Consider the following 27,635-nt stretch of genomic DNA (forward strand, 5'->3'; position numbering starts at 1 on the left):
AGAGTCTTTGGTATGTTATGATGTTACCTTGTGCAAAAAAACCCACTTTATTATTTATTTGTGTCTATTGAGTGAAGAAAGATGGTGAAATCTCCTGGAGATAAAAAAAAAACGAAAAACAAAATAGTATAAGAAATGAAGCTGAAGCAGAGTAGCAGAGGAAGAATAAGAGAATGGAAAAGAGGGGACAACCTTTGTGGAAATGTGATTCTTCGAATGCCACGACTGTGAGTCTTGTCCGGACTGTACTCTTTGCTCCTCTTCTTGGGATTCAGAGTGCAGTGACAATACCATGACGTTGCTCTTACAGTTGGAGGTCTACCAGAGTCAAACAATCAATGTTCTGTCGATTCTTTTTAACAATAAATATTCTTTAATTCGTTACAATAACTATTCCACATAAAATTATTATTATTTTTTTCTTAACAATGACAAATAACTTTAGAATTTCAATTATTCTTTCTCAAAAGTTCCTTCTTTTTTTTTTAGTCTTCCTAATTTCTGAGATTTTTTCATAAAGAAGAAATGTTTCAAATTATTTCTCTGAAGAATATTTTCATAATTAAGTTATTTTCTGTTGAAGTTAAATGATTAAAATTTTTTTCAATGACATCAAGGATGATGTTTATTTATAATTGAGAAGATATTATCACGAAAAAATGTACAAAAGCTGATAATATTCTTCAATAATTTTATACTGAATTTCTCTAGTCAATTATTACATACCTCAGCTGTTTTATATTGAAATTCATGTTGAAATTATGTTCATTTTTTTTTTGATAAAAAGCATACAGGTGGAAAGATAGTAACCGCAGGTGTGGATCGAACACTGATATGAATGAGTCCACAATTATTGAAGGCATCAGTGAGTGAGTAAGAGATGGAAGAAGTTAAGAAGAAGTAGAGAATTTTTTGGTGGTAGGGACAAGTAGGACTAGACTTGGAGGTCGAATTCCATAGCTGAAGAAAAGAATTTCCGGTGTGTTCCGGTGTGCGACCAATGCATTTTCGACAATGTATGAAGCTAAATGTTTAATAGAAAGGAATAGAAGTGAATGAAGAGGAAGATAATGATGATGATAATGATGGGAAAAGGGATAGACACACTAAAGAGAGAAGATTGCGTGGGAATTTGTTGTATATATCTCTTGTTCCAGTCTTCAACTTTGTTTTTCTTTTTTTACACATTTGACAAGATTATGTCCTACAAGCCTTCTAGTTACATCAAAAACTCATCCCAGTTTCCGGCTTACATTTTTATAGAGGTGATTGGTAGCTTGAAATATTTTTTACTGAAGGAAGTGAAAGATTAATCTAAATTTTTTGTCGCTTCCGTAAAGTTTAAAAATATAGCTAAATACTTGCTTGAAATTAATTGATTTTTCATGCTATAACCATGTCACTTTAAAGCATCTCCAATTTCCTAAATGAAGCAAAAATTCATTTCAATTTTTTTTCACGATCTAAACCTTGCTGAGTTGATGCTTTAACGACATCTCGAAGGTCTCTTAGGTAATTTAATAATAAAAAATTAGGTGAACAAGGTGAATTAATCTACATTTAGCCATAAATGAATTTAATCAAGATAATTTGATTGAAAAATGATAAAAAATTTTATGGTAAAAAGTGTAGAATGAGTGAGATAAGATATTAATAAGAGAAAGGAAAAGAGGAAAGAATAAGAATGGAAAATAAGAGAAGAGAGAGAGACAAGAGTAATATGCCGGCAAATGGAACGTGGTAGTTATTAAGTAGCGGATGCGACGAGCTAAGAATAAGAAGAAAGAAAAATAACCGGCTGGTCGTGTAGTGTCACGTGACCGGAAGTGGGACTACCCTCTTGCCCTCTCTACTTCACTTCACCAACTCCTACTCTTCTTTCCTCTCTCCTTCGTTGCTTCTTCTTCACTGCTACTGCACGCCCTTCATCGTCTCTGATCGTCTCACCATCGTCCGGTTGTTGAAACACCAGTATCAACATCATCACAATTGTACAGATTAACAAAATATACGCACCTTATTTTTATGCCATTTATCAATGGGATAATATTTGGCAGCAAACAAGTCACCTTAAAATACATTTCCTGGAAGTGAAATTTTTGATTCAATAATATGTAGATAGAGAAAGAAGAGGATTTTATAGAGAAAATTTTCATCACAATTTCAATTGAATAAACAATATTCGAAGTTGTTGCACGAAAGAGATGGGTAAACGGTCATTCTATATTAAACCTAGAAAACCAAACAGTCGTGCGATTGCGAAACGCGCGCTGATATTTTCGTGGCAGCAACAAGTAACTGCTTCCGGTCTAAAGTTGTTCTCTCTTTCTCTTTCTTTCTCACTCCGTTTCTTGGCATTTTTCTTCTCTTTCGTTTCCTCTCTTTCTTTCTTCACCATGTGTATCTTGAAGCTTCTACACTTTTACTCCCTTCAGTACGGAGGCTGCCTCTTGCTGGCCCCTTGCCTCTTCTTGTCTCAATACCTCGTCAGAAACACCCACGCATTTGACTTCCCCCCTCTGTTAACATCCCACTCGCATACTTACTCTCTTTCTCTCTCACATTTCTGCACTAAGTGCGCAAACGCGTTAATTTATTAGCATTCATGCATCTTGTGGGTGGATTTTGGAATCGAATGCAATTTTTTATGCTCATCAATCACATTTCTTTTAAGAGATGTTTCCATTGCAGTCGATAATTCAATCGTAAATTTACTTTTACACATAACCACTTTAATCATTTTTTATCCTTCCTTTTAACAATAATCTCATTTATTTAATACTAACACTTAAGTTGGAAGATCTGAAAAATAATCAACTATATTTAAATATTTTTTCAAGTAAATAATGAATTAATTGAATACAACTGAACGTAGGACGAATAATGTTGAGGAAAAGACTTAGAGGTCGAATGCTAGTTAGTCAACGTATGCAAAATAAAAGAAAAAAAAATACATTTCGACACATGATACGCACTCGAGGTCCAACGGCGTGCATGCCCTGCACTACGAAGGAACGAAAGGAGCGAAGAGAACGCTCGCGTGTGACGCGTGACCTTGACAAGGTCACGTTGAGTTGAGAACAATGCTCAGGTGCAACAAACCCTAAAGAAGAGGAACCAATTTTTTTTCTTTCCCATTTTTTACTTCTAGTTATTCGAATAGTAAATACATTAAATCCTGTACTCCACTCATTCATTACACTTAATGATCCTTATAATATATATACCATCTGAGTTTATAATACGTTTATAAACTCATTTAAGTAATACTTTAATGAAAGCAATTATTACTGTTAAAATAAAATCCAACGATCTAGAAGATTTGTAAATTAACAAAAATAAAATGTGGACGAAAAAAAAATTAATTGTGTAGTCGGCATTTCTGTAAAGGGCTAATTATTACACCAGTGAGATAATTTCTCTCTTTTCTGTTGAGTCTAAATATAGCAGGTATCTTTGTTTAAGTCAATTGCCACTAATTTTTATTCTCTCTTATTCATTTATTGTCTCTATTTTGCTGTTTCCTCACATTCACTGATTATATCTTTCTCTATCATGACAATTTATCCTCATTCACTTTTTTCTCTTTCATCTTTTTTTTTATGCACTTATTATTCTCTTGCATAACTGCAATGCCAAAAATTTTGAGATATAACAGTAGTACAAATTTAACCAGCATGGAATCTCTACTTACGTTCCAATTGAACTATTTTAATTTCGGTAATAAACATAATCATTTTTCTAAAATCTATTTTTAAATTATGCTTTATTACAGTAATGATTTTTTTGCAGTATATAATTGATTGTAAATAAAAAATTTCAGATGTTGGAATAATATTCTTTTTTTTTATGTTCGATAAGTTACGACAAAAAAGAAAGCATATATAAAGTTATTCCATGTAATAGCGAAAATGTTGTAAAAAAAAAAATTCCTCAGTACGTGGAAATATTTATGCATGTCACGTTGACTGTTTGGTGCAAGTACGTTCGCCCATATACAGGATAACGCGGTTTACATAACGTATTTTGACGACCCCGAGTAGAAGTGCTATGCCGGAAGTACGTTCCCACTTCCCACTCAAGTACACGAGGGATTCTCTGTTATCGCTGTAACTCTTTCGTAGATAATATTGCCCCTCTACTCCACTAGTATCATCTTCCCGTGTCTGTATAGAGAAGAACCTTCTTCCGCCATTAATTCAGTTGTTACGATTGAATCGTAGCATTCAACTGTTAATGTCATCATTATTGAGACATTTGTGCAATAAAGATTCATTTTTGTTAAATAATATTATATTATTTTATTTTCTACATGATTTATGATTTAAAAAAATTGTTAGATACAAAGAAAGCACTGCGATTTCCGGTGAAACCATAGAAAGCCATGGATCGTAAGCTCTAGTAGTACGACGAACCTCAAGTAATTCGCGAGTAGAAAACGGATGTTACCATTTTTGGATGGGTGAATTAATGAATTAATTTACTTCCGGTAGTATAGTTTGACCAGTTATTTATTTAAATTCATCTCATATTTTTCTTTTACTTTATTAATATGAATTATTATTGAACCCGTTATTTTTAATTCTTTTTAAATGTATCAATTTTGACTGTTTAAATATTATATAAAAAAAATTATTATTTAAAATCATATTAAGAGAAAACATAACATAATAATTTCAAAAATTAATATAATGAGTGGTTATGTAATTTATGAGACCACATATTAATTTGATTAAAATATCAATGAATAAATTAACCAGTCGATTGTTCACTGCTTAAATTTAAAAAAAAAACTTTTTTGGACAACAGTCGATAATACAGAAATAGCAGAAAAGACTGAGAGAGCTGATGCCGTAAGGATAATTATTTTAATTTGTAAGAAAGTGTTGCGATTTGATCCTGAGAGAACTCAGAGAAACTGGAATGAATTTAAAGGTCGTGACTGTTGGTACAATAGGCTAGAACTATTATCGATAGTGGATAACAATTAATAAGTTGGCAATTATTATTACCTATTGTTAAGGCTGCTAGTAGGTAACAGGGAAATCGTTTGAAAAATGATAATTTATAGTGATGCATTTAAAAAGGGGACTGTAGGTTAATTTTTTTATGAGTTATAGAAGCCAAAAGTCGAAGGGTGGTTGATTTTTTTCCTTTCACTGACTTTTGACCTCGATAACTCATTGAGAAGTGTTCCGACTACGGTTTTTAAGAGATATTTAGAAACAACAGAATCTCAGCTAATGGTACATATCCATAAATAACCTTAAGAAAATTTATTTCATCCGTGAAATTGCCGAAATATTTAGCGAACTCCCTGAAAAAGTGTGACTTCATCTCTATTTTTGCGAATTTGAGGGTGAAATAAATTTTTTCAAGGTTATGTATGGATATGTACGGTTAGCTTAAATTCTAAGGTTTCGAAAACGTCACTGAAAAGCGTTTTTAGTAATACCCCATCGAAAATTCCGTATCTCGCATAGTTTCCGAGTTATGAGCGTTTAAAGGTTTTTCTATGTTTCACTGCAGCATAACTTTGTTTTTCGCTAATAACTTACGATCTATACGCGGTGCATAGACTATAAGAATATCAATGGATTCCTGAGAGCATGAGCCTTTCATTGCAATAGTCGAAATCATAATCCGAGCATAATTCTTAGTAAAATTACAGCTAGTTTTTTATTCATCTCATTTTAGAAGTGCGAAAATAAATTATTACTAATGTCGACCTGATTCCACGCATCAAGGCAGAGAGAATGAACCCTTTGAGCACTTTCATTCTTTTACTAATCATTTACCACTACGCGACATAAATGTTGTCCAATTTTTTGAAGATTATATATCCGATATCCTATACTGTTTTATACCAAATTCAGACAGCATTTATGTCGCGTAGTGTACCATCCCTATAAATTCTACCCTGTTATTCTAACAGATTCTCACTAAGGTAAGCATTTGCATACAGGCACATTACATGGATGAAGTTGCGGGAATCAGCTAGTAATAAATAAAGTTTTATTTCGACTCCTTTTTTTAAATATTTTTACAACATTTAATACTATTTTCAATATTTTTTTTTTCATAACAGATCCAAATAATTACTCAAAATAGGTGCCTATGACAATGCAATAAACCAAAAATGTTTGAGTTTCTAGGGTATAAAGAGTATAATCATCTCTATCTACATCACAGAGAAATCCTAGATTCGTTTCTATTGCCTGACTCATTTTTTCTACTATTGTGACAATTACTGCGATTTTGTATCTGAAAAATATAATAATTATTACAATTGATCATCAATAATTTACTTTAATAATAGATTTGAATAATTTTATATTCTACCATACCTAACGAAATTAAGGTTAAATAAAATTTTTTTGCGTATTTCAGCAGCAGTCTGACTACACAGTTCTGATGCTGTACCAGCATCGTAAGTGTAATCTTCAAGACGACATTCTATTACAGATTTAATTATTTTATCAACAGGATCGACGTCAAAAGGTCTACCAGATTCAAGGCGATACGAATTTTGATATTTACACAATTTCTGGAAACAAGATTGATTGAGTGAATGTATTTATTACATTGAAAAAGTACTCTTTGCTACATTGAAAATTGTTTGATGATTGCTACATGACAAACCTGATCATAGTCAATGCTATTACGTGCTGACAATTCAAAAGTCATTGGCATTTTGATATAAAAAATATTTTAAAAACTAAAGTTATATCAATGAACGCATGTAGAATGATTTGTCGAATCCAAATACGAGACTGTGGTTCAATGGATTGATCCGTAGCACAGCGAAACCGATTACACAATTCGTTGTTGATTTTCAAAAGCGCGCGTGATTATTTCAATTTTAAATTAATAAAAAATTATTATTTGTAATCCATTTAAAGTTTATTTAATAACTTATTTATTTTATGTTCTAATGTATGTGTAAACAGTGATTTTCAATGAATTTCAAACGCTAGTAATGGAGACAAAAAATGAACTAATCAGTAAAAAAGAAAAAGATGCTCCTGGGAAAGATATCACATTATATTGTTTTCGTTAAAAATCCAATCGCATCTGTTTTGATCTATGTAAATCCAAATAGCCGTACTTTTTTAAGTCAAAACTAACAAATAATATCATGATTTACAGGCATATGTCAGATTATAAATATAGTCTATAATAAGAATTTTAAATTTCATTGTATTACCTTTGTCAATAAGACCTTGTTTTGGATGGTTTGTGCACGCTGGCGGAATCTTACTCGACTTCCTTTTTTTTCCAACTGCAATAATAAAAGTAAAATGTTCTTCTAAAAAAATTATCAATACATAATAACTTGATTAATTTTCAATGGTAAAAATATTTTAAAAATATCAAATTATTGCTTTGAAAAATATGAGATGAATTAACTCCTTAAATAAATGTTCATCATGGTAATAGTGTAATGATATTAATAAACTCACATATTTCCAAAAACTGATAGCCATGATAAGCTCGCAATCTAATCGGGACTACCAGCACCTTCGTGAGTCATGAACACTCTGGTTGTTTTCAACTGATGGTGAATGGGAAATGAGAAATTCACCCCCAGTTCACCTAAATAGCTTGTCTGTAACACATATCATGCTATGAAAATACTGACATGTTTTCAAATTGGCTTAATTTACTATAACGTGTTTTAGACAAATTACATTTACATTATTATACATTCAAAGTATAACACATATAGATCATTATGAGATGTAATGGAAAAAGCTGACACCTGGAAACGATCAAGGTTGAAACAAGTCGAGCGAAGGATAGGTGACGAACGAAAGTTGGAAGCAACCAACATGCAAAATAAAGTGGAAATTTTTTGGGTAAGTAAATGCATAGAGTTTCAAATTTGGTTGTACTATGCATGCAATAATAATCGATTATTTTGTTCTCTTATGCATCAAGCTCAACGTAATATAATTCATTTCCCAGCACATTCTTCAATACTTCCTTCAACCAGTTCGGATAGTTCCTGTCTGTCATGCTAAAGAACGATAACTGACTTCGTTGAAATAAATTTTACATCAATTTTGACGAAATCGAATTCTGATATTCTGAAATAAAATGATATAAATAACTGATAATACATTTATTTTTTAGAATTTAAATTTTTATGATAGTCGTTAGGTAATGTATCAGTTTTGAAATAACACTTAAGGCGTGATGATGAATACTATTGGAGCATGTTTATATCCAAATCTCAATTCTCTATTTGAAATATCATTTTACAGTATATTTATTAAAGTAAAATTTAATTAAAAAATTCTAAAATGATCAGATGAGAGAAAATCAATAACCACATAATTTTTTGCAGGAAATTATTATTAGTCAATTCTTACATTCTATATTATAATATTATTTTTTTCATTTTTAACAATTAAAACGTTATCAAGACTTTATAATAGAATATTGAAACAGATAAAAAAACGATACATAGCAATATCGATTTTATATCTAGTATTTGTTATAATATTTCATGTTAATAGTTTATTAATTCATTTTACACTTTAATTATTTGTATATAATACACATTCATTATATCAATCTATTTTTTAGAACACTTTCTTCATATTACAATTCCATTTAGTACATATTTTTTATTTTTATTTGAATTTTTGTTATTTTTTTTTTATATTTAAGATCACAACCATTTGCTTAGATCACTACAAATTTTAAACATATATTTATGATTAATTCCGACAAAGTATTATCATGTATTATTATTATTATTATCATTATTATCAAATGATTATCCACAAAATTTTAAAGAAAGTTTAAATAAACAATAGTTAAAAATATATCAACAAATTAAAGTCTATCGCGATAAAAGAAAATCCAGTTTTTGTGCTTCTGACCGTGATCACTTTTTCAATCTATTCAATAAACACTGTGAAATTAGCTAATCAAATTTCAATTTATAAATTCATCTTGTACCTTGATTAACATCAAAGTCTATCAGCACATGTTATGTAGAATAAATCACATTTATTCCATACATCATGTATATCAGCATGAATTTATCTGAATGCATTTACAAAAGCTCTGTAGCAATTGCAGATTATTAAAACTGTTATCATTACTTTTACAATAATTCAATTTCTGCAGTGATATTATGCCTTGCCTGATCTTCAAATTTCTCACGAAACTCTTTAGTTGCAAAAATATTTGGAATTCGTAAAAAATTTTGCAATACCTAGAAATAATAATAGATACCTGTTAGAATAAAAATAATGAATAAAGATATAATAATTACATACCTTAAGTCTTAATGCTATATACATTGGTTCACTAAGAAAAGAATATTCTCCACGTATTTTTTCTGTATACTCTGAATAAACTTCAGGAGAAGCTCCTAATACTGCCATGTCTAGATCTAGAAGATAGTGAACGTCTTCACTGCCATAGGCACCTCCAATTTTGTGTTCTTCAGTACTGTGTGTGGCTATTGCTTGAAGAAGTGCTGATGTTTCTGTACGAATTGGATCGTCCTAATTGAATAAAATAAAAATTAAATACTGCACTGTTAAACGATATTTAATGATAAATAATTTATTCTTACCTCAGGAATTCCAGCTTCATTAGCAAACTCATTGAAGAAATCAAGATTTTGATTTTCTCCATCTAGTGCTTTAGGGTCATATTCAAAGCTAGAAAATTTAATCTCATTGTGTTAATTTATTGATTTAAATGTCATTATTATTTCTATAAAGTTTATCGATAATAATTGAATGACTTACTTTTGAAAGAAAAGAGCAAGAATTACTGCCTTGGGATTTTTTAACTGACTTGTAATTTCGTTGTAAAGACGTAATTTTTCACGAAGAAAATCTAAATTATGATAAGTTCTTTTTTCGTTTGAATAAACTTCTTGTATGCGTTTTAACCATCTATCACAAACTTCAGTATTAAAATCTTGAGTTGCTTCATTCCAACTGTCTTCTATTGAGGCCATTTTCTAATTATTACAGAAAAATAATATTTAATAATGATATCTTCATAATAAGCCATAATAACTATTCATTTCAGCATAAATAATTTACTGTATTAATGTAAATAAGTTTAGATAGAACATGACGTGTCAATAAAAAGAAAAATAATAATAATAATATGTTAATTATTGATAGCTTTTGTTTGAAGAGAAAATTATGATATTACTTACGTGTCAAAAAGTGTTTTTTAAACTGACGAAGAAATAATTATTTATAACAAATAAGAACTTAAATGAACTGGACGACTGAAAAAATACGTCTGCGTTTTATTGATCGCAGCTTGCTATATTGAGTATTCTATAATATTGTCGTGAATAACGATAGAACGCATGATATGCTAGGGATATTTATGAAATATAAATTTAAAATAAAAGTAATATCAAAGTTATTGATTTTTACAATTTTTCATACTAATGAACAATTTCACTAGAGAAATTTTTTCCATGTTGTTACTTTCAATATCAAAAAATTATCCAATAAATTGAATATGATATAATGGATATTGACTCAAAAGGAAATAAAAAATATTATTTATTTGATAAAATTTTAGAAAATAATATAAAGTTTAATACATAATGCTATTTAGTTTGATAATTTAGATAATTTCAAGTACAATTTTTATATTATTTGAAACTATTCTTCATGATTGAAGGTAACGACAGTTTTCGATGTTATCGATGACAATTTAATTTTCTTTATACCATTATATGATAATCAGTAAGTGATAAAAAATCCGAACTCGTCCATCTACAACTGGCACAAGCATTTTTGAATTTGGCGCCTGAACTGTCAGAGCCGCTATAAAATTTCGCGTTTGCGTGCTACTTTGCTATCATTCTAGTCAATTCTACTTCAGTTTTCAGCTTCTGCAAGAACTGAATGTTTATCTAAGATTTTCGTGAGAAAAATTCTTTGTTTAACGTTTATGAAACGTTAAACGAATATACCAATTCATTTCATATTTATCATGTTATATATGTATATGTATTTATTATTCATCCTGTGTGAAATTAAATCTTAAGTTATCAGTTTGCAAACGAATTGCTATCAGATGTGCAAATGAAAACATATGTAAAAATAAATATTAAACATGTATTTTGAAAATATATCAAAGTTTGGAGAGATGTCAAGAATTGATATAATGATGATAATCATTATAAATTAATAAACATTCGGAAATTCCGACGCACGAATCAACAATGTTGCAAAAGAAACAATCAATAATTGTAGGAATTTTTGTATTATTATTATTACTCCTTTTCTATAAAAATATAGGATGGATATGTTTTTATGGCATACTAACAATACCTTGTGGATTAATTGGACCATCAATGATTATTTTGATTCATATTGCCTTATCTCCTAAACATCAAACTGGTGGTGGAACATCAAAAACAACTGTTGAATTAGATGCTTTCCGTACAGTTTTGATGGTTAGTATACGTCATAATTTAATGATAATTAAAATTGATTAATTTTCTTCTTATTTTTAGAAAGGCTATGAACCCAAAACTATTTCTGCGCGAAAACAATCAAAATATCCACTGATTTTTAGTCGGCCTGTTGATGGAGCACTTCAAAATCTTTTAGATTTAGCATTTCGTGATTTTGTGGGCACTTGGCTTGAAGATTTATCACTTTATGCTGATGAGATTATTCAGAATATGAAACAAGATGTTTGGGGAGCAATACAAAGCTTTCATGATCGGCTATCTCGAATTGATTATACAAAACTTGTAGCATGTAATATGGTTAATAAAGTGACATTTCATTTTGAAAAAATTAGAATAGCACAAGAAGCTGCGACCGAAGGAGAAGATCCGGTATTTATATTATCATCTCATCTTATGTCTAAATCTGCTGAGCTAAATTATCTCAGGCAAATCAGTGAACTTTGTATTATATTTTTCTTACCAAAAAGTTATTCATTATCACCAGCTAAATATCTATTACGAGAAATTATTACTTGTAAAATTCTTAAACCTGCCATTGATCTAATTACTGATCCAGATTATATTAATCAAAAAATTTTGCTGTATATTGAACAACAACAACTTGCTGAAGCTATGCATAGAAAAACTTATGAGTATGCGGAATCATTTGAAGACTTTATTAGAATGATAAAGGGCTCTAGAGATTTAGAAGTTCTTAAACATATTCGATATAATATTGTGACTGAAATAATGCAAGCCACAACTATTCAAAATGTCAAAAGAGCTCAAGGATTGGACTCAGAAAATAGTTCTTTTAATAAATCTGATATGGTTCAGGCTAAAAAATTAAAGAGATATATCAGTCAATTGACTTATGCTAAAAATATATGTGAATGTCACATGCAATCACTTGGTTGGGATGGTTATCCAATTCAGGATAATAGTGAAAGTGATCTAATATTATCTGAAGGGCGAATTCTATCACTTCAGGTTATTCTAGATAGTGTAATTGGACGTAGGTATTTATCTCAATTTCTAGAACAGGTAGCTAGTCAAGGATTACTTGGATACTGGGCTGCAGTGCAAGAATTACGAAATGCTGATAAATTAAATTGGCATCAATTAGGTGCAGAGATATTTTATACTTATATTAGATCTCCTACTGCTGAGATTAAAGTAGATAAAAATGTGAGAAAACGAATGGAAGCTTTTTTGCTTGGTGATAAAGGGCCTGGTGTTTTTTATGAAGTTCAAGAAGATGTCGTTAAAATTCTACAAGAAAAATATTATTCATCTTTCATAGTCAGTGAGCAGTATAAAAAGATGGCTGAAGAGTTATTGAATGAAAGAGCTGATGGATTAGTGGAAGATCGACAAATTGAAAGTGTCATTTCAGAGAATCCTTCTCTATTGGTTACTGAACATTCAAGTTATGCTAGGAGTAAATTAGATCAATTACAAGAAAAATTAAACAATAAAATGCAAGCTTTACAAGCACTTAAATCTTCACTTAAACCTGAAAGTAAAGTTCTCAGAATTCTTGCTAAAGAAGTTGATTGGCTTCAAGGTGAAAAACGACAACTAGAAGCTCATTTGACACATACAGAAATGTGGGCAGAACACTTAGGAAAGTGGCGAGCTGATGTTCAGAGTGCTGAAATACCAGATAATGGTGATCCACCTCATTTTACTCTAGTTGTTCATATGGCTCAAGATGATGGAAACGCTGAGAGTATTTCAACAGGTTGGGTTGTTTTTAGAAAACTACCTGAATTTCAAGATCTTCATAAGAAACTTCGACAGCTTTGCTCTGATGTAAAACATCTTGAATTACCATCTCAACCACTCAAATTTTTTGGAAAAACCGACAAAACTGCTTTAGATAAAGCAAAAATGCAAATTCAAAAATATTTAAATTTTATTTTGGAAGATGATAAATTGAATCAAAGTGAAGCTCTTTATGCTTTTTTGAGTCCTAGTTCTGAACATTTAAAACATACAACTCCTTCTCCAAAAAAATCAAGATTTTCATTATCTACACTTTTTAAAACCAATTCAGGAAGTAGTGGAGATTCAAAAGATAAAGAAGAAGAAGATGACTATTCATTATTACTAGATGATTCTGATTCTGGAAGATCTATTGCTGATGGGTATCTAGGGCCTGGAAAAGATGCAATTGCTGAACCACTTTATTCATTTATCGGTGAAATATTTGACCTTCGTGGCGTTTTTAGATGGCTAAGAAAATCTTTGATTACTTTTGTTCAAATTACTTATGGGCGTACTATAAATAGGTATTGGATTACTTTTATCGTAGTTTTGATTATACCAAATCTGTGACTAATCATGTTTTTATTATTTTAGACAAGTATGTGAAACAGTTGCTTGGCTATTTTCTGAACCAATGATCCATTATTATATTCAATTATTTATAAAGTCTTGGTGGCCAAATGGTGAAATTGCACCGAGTCCATTTCCACGTACAGATGAAGAAAAACTTAAAACTCGTGGTGAAGCCAGAAGACAACTATTAAATAATTTACCTGAAGTACTGTCAAGTCTGGTTGGCTCACAAAGTGCTCATCGGGGTGCTACTAAAGTTTTTGATACTCTGCAAAATGTTAAATTAAATAGACAACTATTTTATGTAAGTAGTTTAATGTAAATATCTGCATTTGTTTTCCGAGAAAATTTTTTTTCTAAAACACATGTATGTTTCAGGATATATTTGAAGTTTTGCTGTATGAATTATTTCCAGAATTGCATCACAAATAACTCATATTGTGATAGAAATTGAGTTATTTATCAAATATATGTAACAGATAAAAACTTGAGTTTTTATCTTTCAAATATGATACCAAAAACAGGGTTGATATGTGCTAATTTTATATTTCATTATAATACAAGGGAATATTTTTATTTATTGATCAGTATTATACTATATCCTTTGAGCCAAATTTTTATTCAAAGACCTGAAATTAATAAAAATGATTATGTACCAACTTAAGACTGTCGTTTAAAAGAAATAGGTGCTTGATTTTTATGTAAAATATTATGGTAACATTCAAAATATGCCCAGAGTAATTTTAAAAATTTTAATGATAAAACAAGTACCATAATATTTTACAAAAATTTAATTTTTATTGTGAGACAAAAAAATCTATTTAAGAATAAGAAAAACAATTAAAAATATAATATTAATAATGAAATTACATGTTTAATAAATAAATAAGTTCATTAATAAATAAATAATAGTTTTATTTGTGAATAGGAATGAAAAATAAAACTCATTTTTGCTTATAGAACATTTCATTTATATATCGTAAAGAGGCATTACGACAAATAGATAGTAATATATCTGTTATACACAATCATTCAAAATTATTTATGACGACTCTATAAACATTACAATAATATATTATTCATTTTTTCATTTTTCACCATTTCTTGAAAATTGTTTACTCTCTCATGAATGTGAGAAATAATTCATTTACTTGTCATCACAGTTATTTTCTTTACAAGTAATTTTAAATTAAATCATTTCTCTTTTAATAAATTCGTAATTAATATTTTACTTTAATCTTGATGGAGAAAATTTATTAAAAAATTTGATAGCGAAAAAGCATCAAGACTTCAGTTTATTTGAGTTCTCTGAGCCATTCAGAACTCGCTTAAACATCCATCTATTATTTTCACTGGTTTTTAATGATGTACTGTTGAAAAGTTAAACCAAAATAAATTGTTTACATCAAAATAGTTATTAACTATTATTTATCACATGTATCACCATAAAATTCTCCTTTCCCATGAATTATTATTTAACAAAAATACTAAATAAAACATTTAATGACTGTTTTATTATGACTATTTACTGTTATATCAATTTTATCCATATTTCTTTTTTACAAAAAAATTTCTCTTCATATTACTGCTGAACACTCAATGATTAATAAATAATAAGAATGTTATTTGAAAAAATAAACGTTTTGTTGTTATATTTAAATAAAATATAACGCATTACTCATGAAATCAATATGATGTGATCCTTTTTTCAAAAAGTTTTTTATATTCTTGGAGTAAATTTTTCTTTCATTGATAGTAACAAGTAAAAAAATGGCGTGGACGGCACGCAGTTGATATAATAATTTTTTCAAGATCGAAGTACAATTATAATCATAAAATTCAATTTTTTTTTTAAATTTCTTTAAAATTTTATGAATAATAATGTCCATTAGTTGTCTTTTATCTATCGGTATTTATATCATTCAATTCTTCAGCTCTGACGATTTTCACTAATGCTTTGTTTCTGTCTTTTTTGGATACTTTCTATTTATTACATTAAAATACGCATAGTAATCACTTGACTAACACCTTTTCGAATTCTGCATTTTTATAATTATTTTATTTACATTTTTAAAAATGTTCATATTTGGTTGATATAAATTCGTATAATATAAGAACCATTTTTTAGGTAATTCCATAAGATTACTTTAATTATATCAATAATAAATAGCATCAATTTTTTTACATAAAGTTTTCTTTTTGAAAATGAAATCCCAAAAAAGCTTTCAATTATTATTTCTTACAATTTTTTTCTTTCTGAAATAATTTTTAGAATTTTTCTGTACAATTTTTCATGAATACTGTCATACTAGTTTCTGAGTATTTTTTATTTTATACTTATACTTATTATCCAAGTAAATTAAGTCTTCATTTTCATTCAAATACAAATAAATAAATTGATATTACAACTCAAGTTCAAGAAGAAAAAAAGTATTCACTTTTCATCTATATTTATAACTTTTTTTTTTAAAATCTATTTTCATTTCAATTGAAAACAAATTTTCCTCGACTCTATTTACTATTTTTTAAAAATCCCCACATTTTATAAATTTTTATATTTAATCACGTAATCTGTTCAATAAGTATTGAAAAAATTATGTCCGTTAATGACCCTAATCTGGAAATTATATATAAATATCAGCAAAATTTATATAATAATTATAATTATCTGTATTATCATAGAAAAAATATACATATATTTATACTCTTCACTTAATTTTTCCTCTTTTGTCTTTTTTCTCCAAAACTTGTCAATTATTTAGAAAAATACAGATAATTTCAAGACTATCAATAATTCATTACAGTTATTAATAAATAAAAATTCATAAAAAATTTGTGACTCATCGTTATTAATAAATATTACTCAATAACAATAATTCATCTTGAATAAATAACAATTTATACAAATTAACATTTAAAAATATGTTTCAAAAGTAATTTTAAAATTAAAAAACTAGAAGATATAAATTTAAGTTTATTAGAAAAGTTTCTATTGGATAAAGATAAATAAATAGATTTTTATATTATTTTAATTTGAAAAAAGTCAAATAATTATTATAATAATAAAACTGTTAGGTCTATATGAATTTTAAAATTTAAATTCGAATATTAATATACAAATATGCTGTAAATAGCTGAAGTTCTACAGAAATATATGAATTCAATGTTTATAATTTTTTGAGCATTCTACCACTTATTCAGGTAAGTGAATTTTTTTGGCATTTGTACATAGAAATGAATTTAGGTACTCCGTTACATTTGAATTCAACAAATTTTATCGAAACATATGTATTTCGAAAAAATAAAATTATTATATTTGTATTTCAATATAAATTTAATAATAATCCAAATATTATAATTTTCAATATTAGTTGAATTCAAATATCATTGAGTAATTAATTCAGGACATCTATGTGCAACTACTTTGTTCCATCATATTCATTAAATTCCTAATCTATAACAATTTTTTTCCTTTCATAAAATAAAATCTATCAATTAATATCAAAATAATTACATTAAATAATACTATTTGTTTTTAGTATACGCAATTCCTGTGAACCGAAAACATTTTTTAAAGCTTAATTTTTCGTGTTTACAATTTGTTTCTATTTACGAAAAGTCAATAAAACTAGCTATTCTTTCTATAAAACTATCAAATTATTCGTTTTTTCATAAATAACAAAAATTATAAACTCTTTTACATTTTTCAGAGAAAAAAGTGATTTAAAATTATCAAGATGATTCAATCCATGTTTTGGTTTTTATTTGCAAATTTGCAAAGTTTTTAATGCAAATTCATTATCAGCTTAAAAGTTAACTGATGCGTATTGAAGTCGGTGAATCTCTCGGTGTAATTGAGGGAGCTCGACTACTTGATGGTGTTGCCGTTGGAGGAATCAAAGAAACTACTTCAGGGCTTGAAGTATGTCCGTTATCTTCATAAACTCTTTCCTATAATACAATGAATTATTGATTTGTTCATTTTTCTCACATTATTCATCAACTATCTTAAAAACACTGCTACAATTTCTTTGTTTTTTCAAACTCAGTCTCGGTCGAGTACCCAATAAATAATCATTCCTTTAGTACTGATAACTTTTCAGGTACGTCAAAAACTAATTATAAATTCATATTTTATATTGTCACTTATACATCAATTTATTTAAACTATTCAAATATCTGTTGGTAGTTAAGTTGAGGTTTCATCTAGCTGAACCTCTCTAAGTTGCCACTACGTTGTTTCAGTCTCATTCATTTGAATAAAATGTAGCGGTAGATGTTGTAACTTAACAGGGCATTCGACTTTCGATGAGTTTATTTTCTATTAAAGTTTGCATTTAATTTTATTTTCAGTTTTTTAGCAAATCAATAATTCAATGTTTTTAATTCAGAAAGGAAACAATAGCGCACAATTAGTGCGTCAGATTTGGATTTTATGAGAAAAAAAATTAGCGTAAAAAAATGTAACAAAGTAGATTTTTCGTAAAAATTTAAAAAGCAATATTAAATAAAGTTAGTGAAAATTACTAACCTGCGGTCTTTCACGTTTGATTCGTTTTAAAATAAATCTGTTTTCAGATTGGGAATTGTTAGCTCCAATATCAGCACTGTAATTCGGATTGGAAAATGTTAAAACATTTCTTCGACTAGAATAGTTATATTTTTCTTGTTTTGGCTTCCTTTGGCATATTAAATAAATTATCGCAACAAAAATAATAATAGTTATTGTTGTAATAATTCCAATAGTTATCGTCATCGTTGTGTAGGTTTTATCTTTGTTATTTTTTATATTTCGAAATTTTTCATCATTATCTTTATGAGAAGTAATTTTTGGAATAACTTCGAACGGTTTTTCATCTTCATTATATTCATCATCTGGATCATAGATTTTTCCTGGTTGTCTCAAAGGTACTTGTTTATTTGGTACTGAAAAAATCAATAGAAAAATTAATTAATTTGATTTTTAAATTTCACAAAAAATAATTAACTTACTTGTAGAACAATTAGTCTCTTTAACATCAGGACAAGCACACGTGTAATTACGTTTTGTAAAAAGACATAAATGACTGCATCCACCATTATCAATTACACAAGGTGACCATCCTTGCTGTATATCACTTGACACAGCTTTTATATTTGTAACAAGATTCACAGATGTTCTAATACTAATTCTATTACGTCCAGTGGCTTTATCAACTCTCATTAACACAGGATTATTTCCTATCTGTCCTATCCAGTAGATGAATTCTCCAAGCTGCGTTAGTCCAAATGGATTGTTAGCAGCAGCGATTAATTGAACTCGATAATTACCATTTAAATCAGACATTTCAATTCTATTACTTTTCATATCTGCCCAATAGAGTTTCTTATTTTCATAATCAATTGATAATCCATTTGGATCTAGTAAATCACTAGATATTATTACTTTTCTATTGGATCCGTCAAGATAAGCCCGTTGAATATTTACATGTTTTCCCCATTGACTCCAAAACATGTATCCATATTTTGGAAATAAAATTATACTAGAAAACCACTGATAACTATTATTTACTGTTTCATTAATAAGACACTTGCGACTACTTCCATCAAGTTTTACTACTTCAATTGTATTTTTTCGTTGATCAACTAAATAAAGATTATTAGCCAACCAATCAACTGCTATTTGATAGAATGAATCTGACCGTTCGGCAATAACTGTTTTAATGTCAGACATATTATGAATATTTCACTGTTCGTACATATCGTAAATAAACATCATTTTTTTTTAAATTATCTGTATAAATGATTAAATTTTTCTTCCAATGGAAATCAACAGAATCAACTTGATGGACATTAAGATGTAAATCAACATCTCTCAATTCAGGTGTATCTAGCGATATTTGGGCTAGAGATTTCTGGCCAGTGATAAGTAAAAAATTATTTGGACTATTTTGACATGTTTTTTGATCATCCATTAGAAGAATTCCTGTGGGACAAGCGCAAGAGTAGCCTCGTGGATTGCGAAGGCATAAATGAGAACAGCCTCCATTATTATTACCACATAAATTTTCCAAGTTATCAATGTCATGAAAATTCACAACCCTAATGTCCATTATCCCATCAAGTTTGCTAACGATAATTTTAGAATCTTTTCCGGTATTTTTATTTGCTTGGTGAATAGATTTAGTCATCCAGTCACTCCAGTATATATAATCTCCCATTACCGATAGTCCATATGGATGTTGAACATTTTTAATAATAACTTTTCGATGAGAACCATCTAATTCTGAGACTTCAATTACCTTTCTTTCAGCATCATTCCAATAAAGTTTATTATTAATGACATCAATTGAAAGGCCATTAGGCCAAACAAGATTTTCTGTAATAATAGCCATTCGTTCATTGCCATCCATATTAGCACGTTCAATTCTAGCATTTTGACCCCAATCTGTCCAAAATAACAATCCCTTTGCATAATGAAGTGCAATAGCTCGAGGATTGTCAAGTCCTGATCCAATGAGAACTTTTCTATTACTGCCATTTAATTCTGCGACTTCTATACTATTTAATCCCGCATCAGTCCAATAGATCTAAATAAATAAAAATAATTATTTTAGCAGAAATTTTAAAAAAATGTATTTATTTATGGGATGATAGAAGTAAAATATTACCTTACGACCAATAGAATCAATAACCATGCTATCAACAGTATCGATACCGCTAGTGATTATATTTTCAATGCGACTTCCATCAAAACTAGCTCGACTAATAACATCTTCACCTGGATCTGTCCAATAAATTTCACCAGTTTTGCGATCTACGTCGACTCCAGTTGTGTTAACAAAAGAGTCGAGAGGAATTACAACATCTACTCGATAATCAGTATCAAAAGATATAAATCTGATGTCTATACGATGGGCAAAAATTATAAAATCGTTTGGCATCTTTCGACATTGTTTATTGTCCGAATTTGGCTAGAAAAAAATCATAATATAAATAAATTTTAATTTGACTCAAAATAAAGAAATTAATATTTATTTATACTCTGGCGAATTGGGCAATAATTATTTTAAAAAACAATTGATAAAAAATATTTACCTCAAGTATTAAACCAATTGGACAAACACATGAGTATTTCTGAGGTTGAATTGATTCAGGAGCTAATAAACAAAGATGAGAACACTTTCCATTATCTTTGGCACACGGATTAGGAACAATAGTTCGATCTCGATGAAACAGTCTTACATCCATAAGTCCTGAAATATTGGACTTGATGACATTAATAGATTTTCCTTTGTCTTTGTGAACATGATGGATACTTTTAGTATCCCAGTCAGTCCAATAAATATCGTTCTTATGTACTACAAGACCAAAAGGATGAGATAACTCAGATAGACGTCTAACACGTTTTCTATTGCCTTTGAGTTCCAAATATTCTATACTTTTCATGCCTCCATCTGCCCAGTAAAGTCGTTTGTCTTTGAAATCAATTGATAATCCATTTGGCCACATAACATTTTCACCTATAATTACTTGACGATCATCCCCATTCATAGCTGCTCGTTCAATTTTAGGTTTTGCTCCCCAATCACTCCAATACATGTATCCAGTTGTTGGATCAACAACAATGTCACGAGGTTTGTCAAGATCTTGATAGATTAACAATGCCCGCATGCTTCCATCAAGGTTTGAACACTCAATTCGATTTGTTCCTGCATCAGTCCAATAAAGTTTTCTCCCAATCCAATCTAAAGCCAGTCCAGCCGGTGATTCTAGATTATTATTGATTACAAAACTTTGGTTTGTTCCATTGAGATGGGCTCGGCTGATTGAATTTAATTCTACATCAGTCCAATAAATCATGTCTTCTTCTTGACGATCCCAAGCTAATGCAACTGCACTTCTTACATTGTCTACTGGAATGATAGCATCTCTTTTAAGCGGTGAAACATAACTGTCAATTAATCTCAATTCATTTTTTCGTGCAAGAATTAGAAAATCTTCTAACGTACAAGTATTTGTTGTACGATTGAGAGTAAGTCCAATTGGACAAGCACAACTGAAACCCTTACTATTAGGTAGACAAATATGTGAACATTTACCATTGTTTTCACCACAATGATTAGCATATGTAGGTTGTCTTTGTTTGTGATAAACTTGAATATCCATTGGAAAGTGAAGATTTGATTGGATTACTTTGAAATCTCGCCCAGTTTTTTTATTTGCAGTATAAATACTTTTTAAATGCCAATCTGTCCAATATATTGAATCTTCAAAAACTGTTATAGCAAAAGGATGATGAAGACCTCTGCTAATGATTTTTTTTTTATCCGTTCCGTCTAAGTTAGCAGACATAATTATCCGATGTTTCGCTTCAGTCCAATATAATCTATCAGTTGAGTAATCAATACATAAACCATTTGGCCAAGTGATAGAATCACGAATTATATGAACTCTGCCAGTACCATCCATATCAGCTCTTTCAATTCGAGGGTTGGGACCCCATTCTGTCCAAAAAATATAACCATAGTGTGGGTGTACAGCAATAGCCCGAGGCTTGTCAATATCTTGATATATCAACAAATATCCTATTTTTGTATCTAAAGTCAATACTCCAATCCTTCGATTTTTTTCATTTGTCCAAAAGAGTAAATTGTGAATCCAATCGATTGCTATACCTCCAGAACTACCAACACCTGAATGAATCACAACTTCTGAATGGCTGCCGTTCATATTGACTCTATTGATTGTATCTAAAGATATATCTGACCAATATATTAAACCGTTTTTATAATCGTAATCCAATCCAACGGCATTATAAAGTCCTTTAATGATAGAGTTGTATTTTGAACTTGAATAAGATTCAAGACCCATTTGTCGAATTTCTACACGGTTAGCAAATATTATGGTAGGATTGCCTCCAATAGCTTTGCAAGTTCTTAAATCTGGTCGTAATACATATCCAGTAATGCATTCGCACATAAAAGAACCAATAGTATTATTACAAAGCTGACTACACACTGGCTCACGTTGGAATTCACATTCATTTATATCCAGACATGTAAAATTGTCAGGTCCTAGAATAAAACCAGTATCACAAGCACATGCGTCTTCGTTATTCGATGTTAAAATACATTGTTGAGTACATTTGTCGTTAGCAGTGCATTTCCTTTTGGTTGGACAGTCTTTTTCATCATCTTTTAATGGACAATCAGGAAAGCCATCACAAAGACGTTTTTTCGATATACAATAAAAATGTGTAAAAGGTATGATGAGGTGATTTATGGAACTTGATGAATTATTGCGAACAGATGATGCTTTACATAGATATTGAGAAGTAGGACAAATATCTGGACATTCGTCTTCATCTCTGGCATTTGGACAATCAGGGACACCATCACAGACCCAAGAATGTGGAATACATTCACCAGTAGGACATGAGAATTCATCAGGAATACAAGTTGTATTTTTTGCTAAAGTGAAATCTTTACATCCAACTTCATCATCACCATATTTGCAATCCCAGTGACCATTGCAAACTAATGAGTGGCTTATACACGATCCGTTAATGCATCTAAATATAGACAATTAAAAATATCATCAAGTTAAATGAAATCGTTAAAAAAATAAAAGAAGATGTGAAAGATTTAATCTTATTTACTTTAATTCATTAGATGAGCAAATTCCAAAACAATCCTCTTCATCACTTCCGTCTCCACAGTCATCAGTTCCATCACATCTATATTCTTTTCTAATACATTTAGGAGTTCTACATTCAAAATGATTAGAATCACAGAAAACTTCATGAATTCCATCTGAAACATTTTCAAATATTTTTAAGTAAGGTATTTTAATTGACAGTACAAGTAAGAATGATATATAATAATAAATTTCTTACGACATGCAAATTCATCAGAGCCATCCGCACAATCGTCTTCACCATCACATAAAAATCGTTTTAATATGCATGGACCACCGATGTAAGGGCAGGCAAATTCATAAGGTTTACATTGTCTGAAAAAAAAAATGAAAGCTAAATTTTTTATTCAATTTCAAATTTCTTGATACTAATGAATCAAGTTAACCAAACGGAAATATTTTTACGTATCTTTATATTTCAAAGTATTTTAAAAATAATTAATGCCTATTGTTAAATTACAACAACTTTATTACCTTTGGCCATTACAATTTTCTTCATCAGAATAATCAGGACAGTCTTTTTCTCCATCACAGCGCCAAAGTTGAGGTATACATAATTTATCTCTGCATTCAAACTGATCAGTGGTACAATTCCTTTTATTACCTTTAAAAGTAAAATAGATTGTTATTCAATTTTTTTAGGAAGCAAAATTTCTTATATACATTCTTTTAATTTGTAACTTTGTACCACAATTAGATTCATCTGAATAATCTCCACAATCATTATCACCATCACAAAGCCATTGTTGAGAAATACATAAACCTGATTCAGGACAAAGAATTTTACTTTCCCCTCGACAAGTTTCATTACCCCTTCTGGCTTCAAAAATTTCTTCACATTCCATTTCATCTTCTCCATTTTCACAATCAATCTATGTTATTAACATTAAAAAATTTTTAACTAACTCTTTAATATTTTTATTGTTAATTAAATTACTTACAGATCCATCACAACGATGATCTAAATTGATACAAGTACAAGTAGTGATACATAGAAATTGTTCCATCGTACACTTGGAAGCACATGTATACCAAGCATATCCATTATTTAATTCACTTTCATCGTCTAATTCATGAATCAAAGTCTTTTCTCCTTGACCGGAGTGACTTTGTAAGTCGGCATTACCTGATGGATTAATTCCGTGACCTCGAGACAGCCCATGATGTATTCGTACTCGGTCAGGAAGTTCACCGTATCCTTGAAAAGTGTTTATATTTCACTTCCAATGTTTACAGTCAAAATTACAGGTCATACTATATTAATTTAAGCAATCTATAATAATTTTTTGATGGAATTTTATGTAATTTTCGTTAACAATTTTTATGTTAAGTTTGATTTTTTATAGTTTTCAGTATTTCCTTAAATTAATATAATATTCAAATTGATTTAATTACCTCCATTATCATAACTGCCATAAACACCACTGCGGGGTCGCTCGAATATACTTTTACCTAAATTTCCCGACTTCCCTTGACCATAAAATCCACCATTAACTGGTGCACCATTTCGATAACTTGGCACATCAAGAGATTCATCAAAATCACGTTCGGGATTTAAGAATCCAGGATAAAAATCAGGATCGCCATTGTAGCCATGAATATTCGTTAGATGTTCTGTATTTTTTTGAACTGAAAAATAACCATTTTTGTACAGTAACTGAGAGAAAAAGTAACCCATAAAAAACAAGTAAATTAACGTGAATATATTTCTACCAACTGATCAAATATTTCAGTAAAAATGAAAATTTGAATTCAATACCTGGATAATTATGTTTTTGATCAGGTGTAATGTGATTTTTGCTATTCTCATGCTCCTTCAAATTATCTTGATGATGTGGAAGTTCAGTTGTGCTAATAACAGTAGCAGCACTTCCAGTTTCTCGAAGACTTGCACTACCATACATTTGACGAGCAGCTCCACGATTTACTGGAGAATTTGTTGATGTTCCTCCAACATGTATGTAACCTAAAAAATCTCATTCATAGTATTAATTAATATCTAACTATGATATAATATTTTTTTGATTAATCAAGAAATTTCGTTTGATTGTATGATTACGATTTTAAAGTAATTCGTTATCATAGTTTTATTTATTTATTTTATTTATATTTTATAGATATATAAATATGAATAAAAATGCTTTATTTATTTTTTTACATATAAAGTTAATGATTGAAACAAAGACTTCTTTGATGAAAAGTTTTATCTCTAAAAATAATCAAAAATCATTCAATCAAATGAAAATCATTACTATTCATATAATTCAATAGAATAAATTGCTATATTAAATCTAATGGAACAAAAAATAAATAAAGGGAATAGAGACAAGTATAAGCAATTGATTTTCAAAAAGCATATAGTCAATATTATTCAAGCAAGATTTAGATGGGATAAATTCAGAAGAATTATAGGGGTGATAGTTCATCAGCCCATGAATGGCATGAGATGCTGTGAGGGTGTTGAAGATTTTCATTCACCATTATAACGCTTGCGCAAATCGTTTAATCGATATACTCTTTGTGGTACATATCTTTTGATAAATAACTAAAATTATATTCATTAAAAATAGATTTGCAATATTCAATATTATTTTATTTTAAAAAATATTTTTATATTTTCTTTCAATTCACATCAAACAAATTTCTTCCGAAATTGTAATAAATATACATTAGATTCTAGTCTGATTTTGATTTAAATAATAAAAATATTTTATTGTTATTTAATATATATTTTTTATAATAATATTCATCAGATAGATAGAATAATTATTATTTTTAAATATATTTTATTGGAAATTTATAAAGAAAGGTCTTAAGAAATGGACATTTCTATAAACAATAAAAATTAAAATAATTTATTCTTATCATTGACTGATTTAAGCATAATTTTAATTGATGATTATAGTAAAATTACCTGCTGCCAGAATGAAAATAATACAGTACATTAGCTTCATCATTTATAATAACGTTTTAGTAGTGGAGGTAAATTTTATTCTAATGATATTTGCCTGATTTTAGGCTTATTTGTGCGATACACTATTTGAATGAGTTATTAATTATTTATTTAACTACATTGATTTCTTTTATATTTGAATTGACTTAGTCCACTCATTGATTATTGTCATTTTAAATTTGTGATTTCGAACTTGGCGATTTTCATGCCTGCGCACTTGACACAATAAGAACGCGGGGCAAGACGTAAAATTCGGTCAACGAGTTATGAATCGATAAACTCACTACGTAATTTCGTTTTGTTTTTTACTTTTTTTTCAATTATTTTAAACCTTAATTTATGAACAAACTTTGTCAATCACTTCCTATACTCTTCATTATTTATTATTTTAACTAAAGTAATTATTATATGTAAACATCTCAGATAACTTGATAAATTGATAAATCACTATTTAACATGAGTTTTAGTAAAGTCTAGATAGCACAGTTAGCATAATTGTAAGATAAACTTGAAGAGAAATCACAAAAGATTGGAAGCTTTGAGAAGAAATGATGGATGTAGTGAAGATAGCGTTCTAATGAAGAGGGATAATAAAGTAGACTGATCCAGGTGAAATGGGTCCAGTAACGAGATGTAATCATACCGAATTGTTGCAGTTAACTGAAAAGGTAACACCCACATATCACCGGGAAATCGACGCAAGCGCATATTATCACCGGTTCAACAGTAATTCTGACGCTCTTTTTATTGTGCTTCCTCTATGATATTATATTTGTTGTTATTTATACTTCCAAATTCTATTGAAACAAAAATATTCACATTTTTAGCACTCACGAATTTTTTATAAATAATATTGATTGATAAAATTTTTTATTATATTTTCAAATAAAATCATTACTTATATTACAATGATGCAAATACTTGTCATAAAACAATACATGAAATATTATTTCTATATTTTTAAATTGAAAAAAAAAATTATTCAACTTTAGAATTTTTTATTGTAAAATTACAATTTATTTTTATTATTCCATGTATCTTTTTTTGTTGTTTAAGGATGCATTAAAATGTCAAAGGAAATTTATACATGAGAAAAAAAATTGAATGGCATTTTAACACAAAGTAGAAATTATTGTGCACTTCTAATTTTAGTTTACATATAAAGGGAGGTGTGTATTTGGATCGTTTAAGATTTTATATAAT

The 27,635-nt window shown here is 29.0% G+C and overlaps 4 protein-coding genes across 5 annotated transcripts; 1 reads left to right on the plus strand and 3 right to left on the minus strand.

The window, feature by feature from the left end:
- Positions 1-6,098: 6,098 nt before the first annotated feature.
- LOC118072798 (uncharacterized) lies at positions 6,099-7,530 on the minus strand. Of its 2 annotated transcripts, XM_035092913.1 has the most exons (4): positions 7,464-7,530; positions 7,208-7,282; positions 6,348-6,547; positions 6,099-6,264 (listed from the first exon to the last, which is right to left on the minus strand). In XM_035092913.1, exons 1-4 carry the CDS (start codon positions 7,485-7,487, stop codon positions 6,099-6,101), a joined length of 465 nt encoding a protein of 154 aa, XP_034948804.1. In that variant the 5' UTR covers positions 7,488-7,530. The 2 variants fall into 2 exon arrangements, with proteins under 2 accessions (XP_034948804.1, XP_034948805.1); XM_035092914.1 differs by lacking the exons at positions 7,208-7,282; positions 7,464-7,530 and adding an exon at positions 6,643-6,766.
- A 1,068-nt stretch (positions 7,531-8,598) lies between these two features.
- Positions 8,599-10,323, minus strand: LOC118072706 (uncharacterized). Its single transcript, XM_035092783.1, has 5 exons — positions 10,196-10,323; positions 9,774-9,991; positions 9,596-9,683; positions 9,294-9,524; positions 8,599-9,229 (listed from the first exon to the last, which is right to left on the minus strand). Exons 2-5 carry the CDS (start codon positions 9,986-9,988, stop codon positions 9,119-9,121), a joined length of 645 nt encoding a protein of 214 aa, XP_034948674.1. The 5' UTR covers positions 9,989-9,991; positions 10,196-10,323; the 3' UTR covers positions 8,599-9,118.
- A 569-nt stretch (positions 10,324-10,892) lies between these two features.
- On the plus strand, positions 10,893-14,621 carry snz (snazarus). The gene is made up of 4 exons (XM_035092953.1): positions 10,893-11,458; positions 11,519-13,752; positions 13,823-14,105; positions 14,180-14,621. The coding sequence occupies exons 1-4, from the start codon at positions 11,225-11,227 to the stop codon at positions 14,231-14,233; spliced, it is 2,805 nt and encodes a 934-aa protein (XP_034948844.1). The 5' UTR covers positions 10,893-11,224; the 3' UTR covers positions 14,234-14,621.
- Positions 14,622-16,880: 2,259 nt separating this feature from the next.
- Positions 16,881-27,073, minus strand: LOC118073040 (LDL receptor related protein 4). Its single transcript, XM_035093324.1, is given in 14 exon segments — positions 16,881-17,752; positions 18,333-18,727; positions 18,794-19,526; positions 19,528-20,370; positions 20,452-20,754; positions 20,879-23,354; positions 23,442-23,595; positions 23,679-23,794; positions 23,954-24,083; positions 24,168-24,351; positions 24,421-24,677; positions 24,875-25,108; positions 25,239-25,445; positions 26,394-27,073. Coding segments are annotated over 14 exon segments (6,213 nt in total). The 5' UTR covers positions 26,437-27,073; the 3' UTR covers positions 16,881-17,614.
- Positions 27,074-27,635: the final 562 nt, after the last annotated feature.

Source organism: Chelonus insularis, unplaced genomic scaffold, assembly GCF_013357705.1.
Source record: "Chelonus insularis isolate UGA/USDA-ARS -01 unplaced genomic scaffold, ASM1335770v1 contig_94_pilon, whole genome shotgun sequence".
NCBI lineage: Eukaryota > Metazoa > Arthropoda > Insecta > Hymenoptera > Braconidae > Chelonus > Chelonus insularis.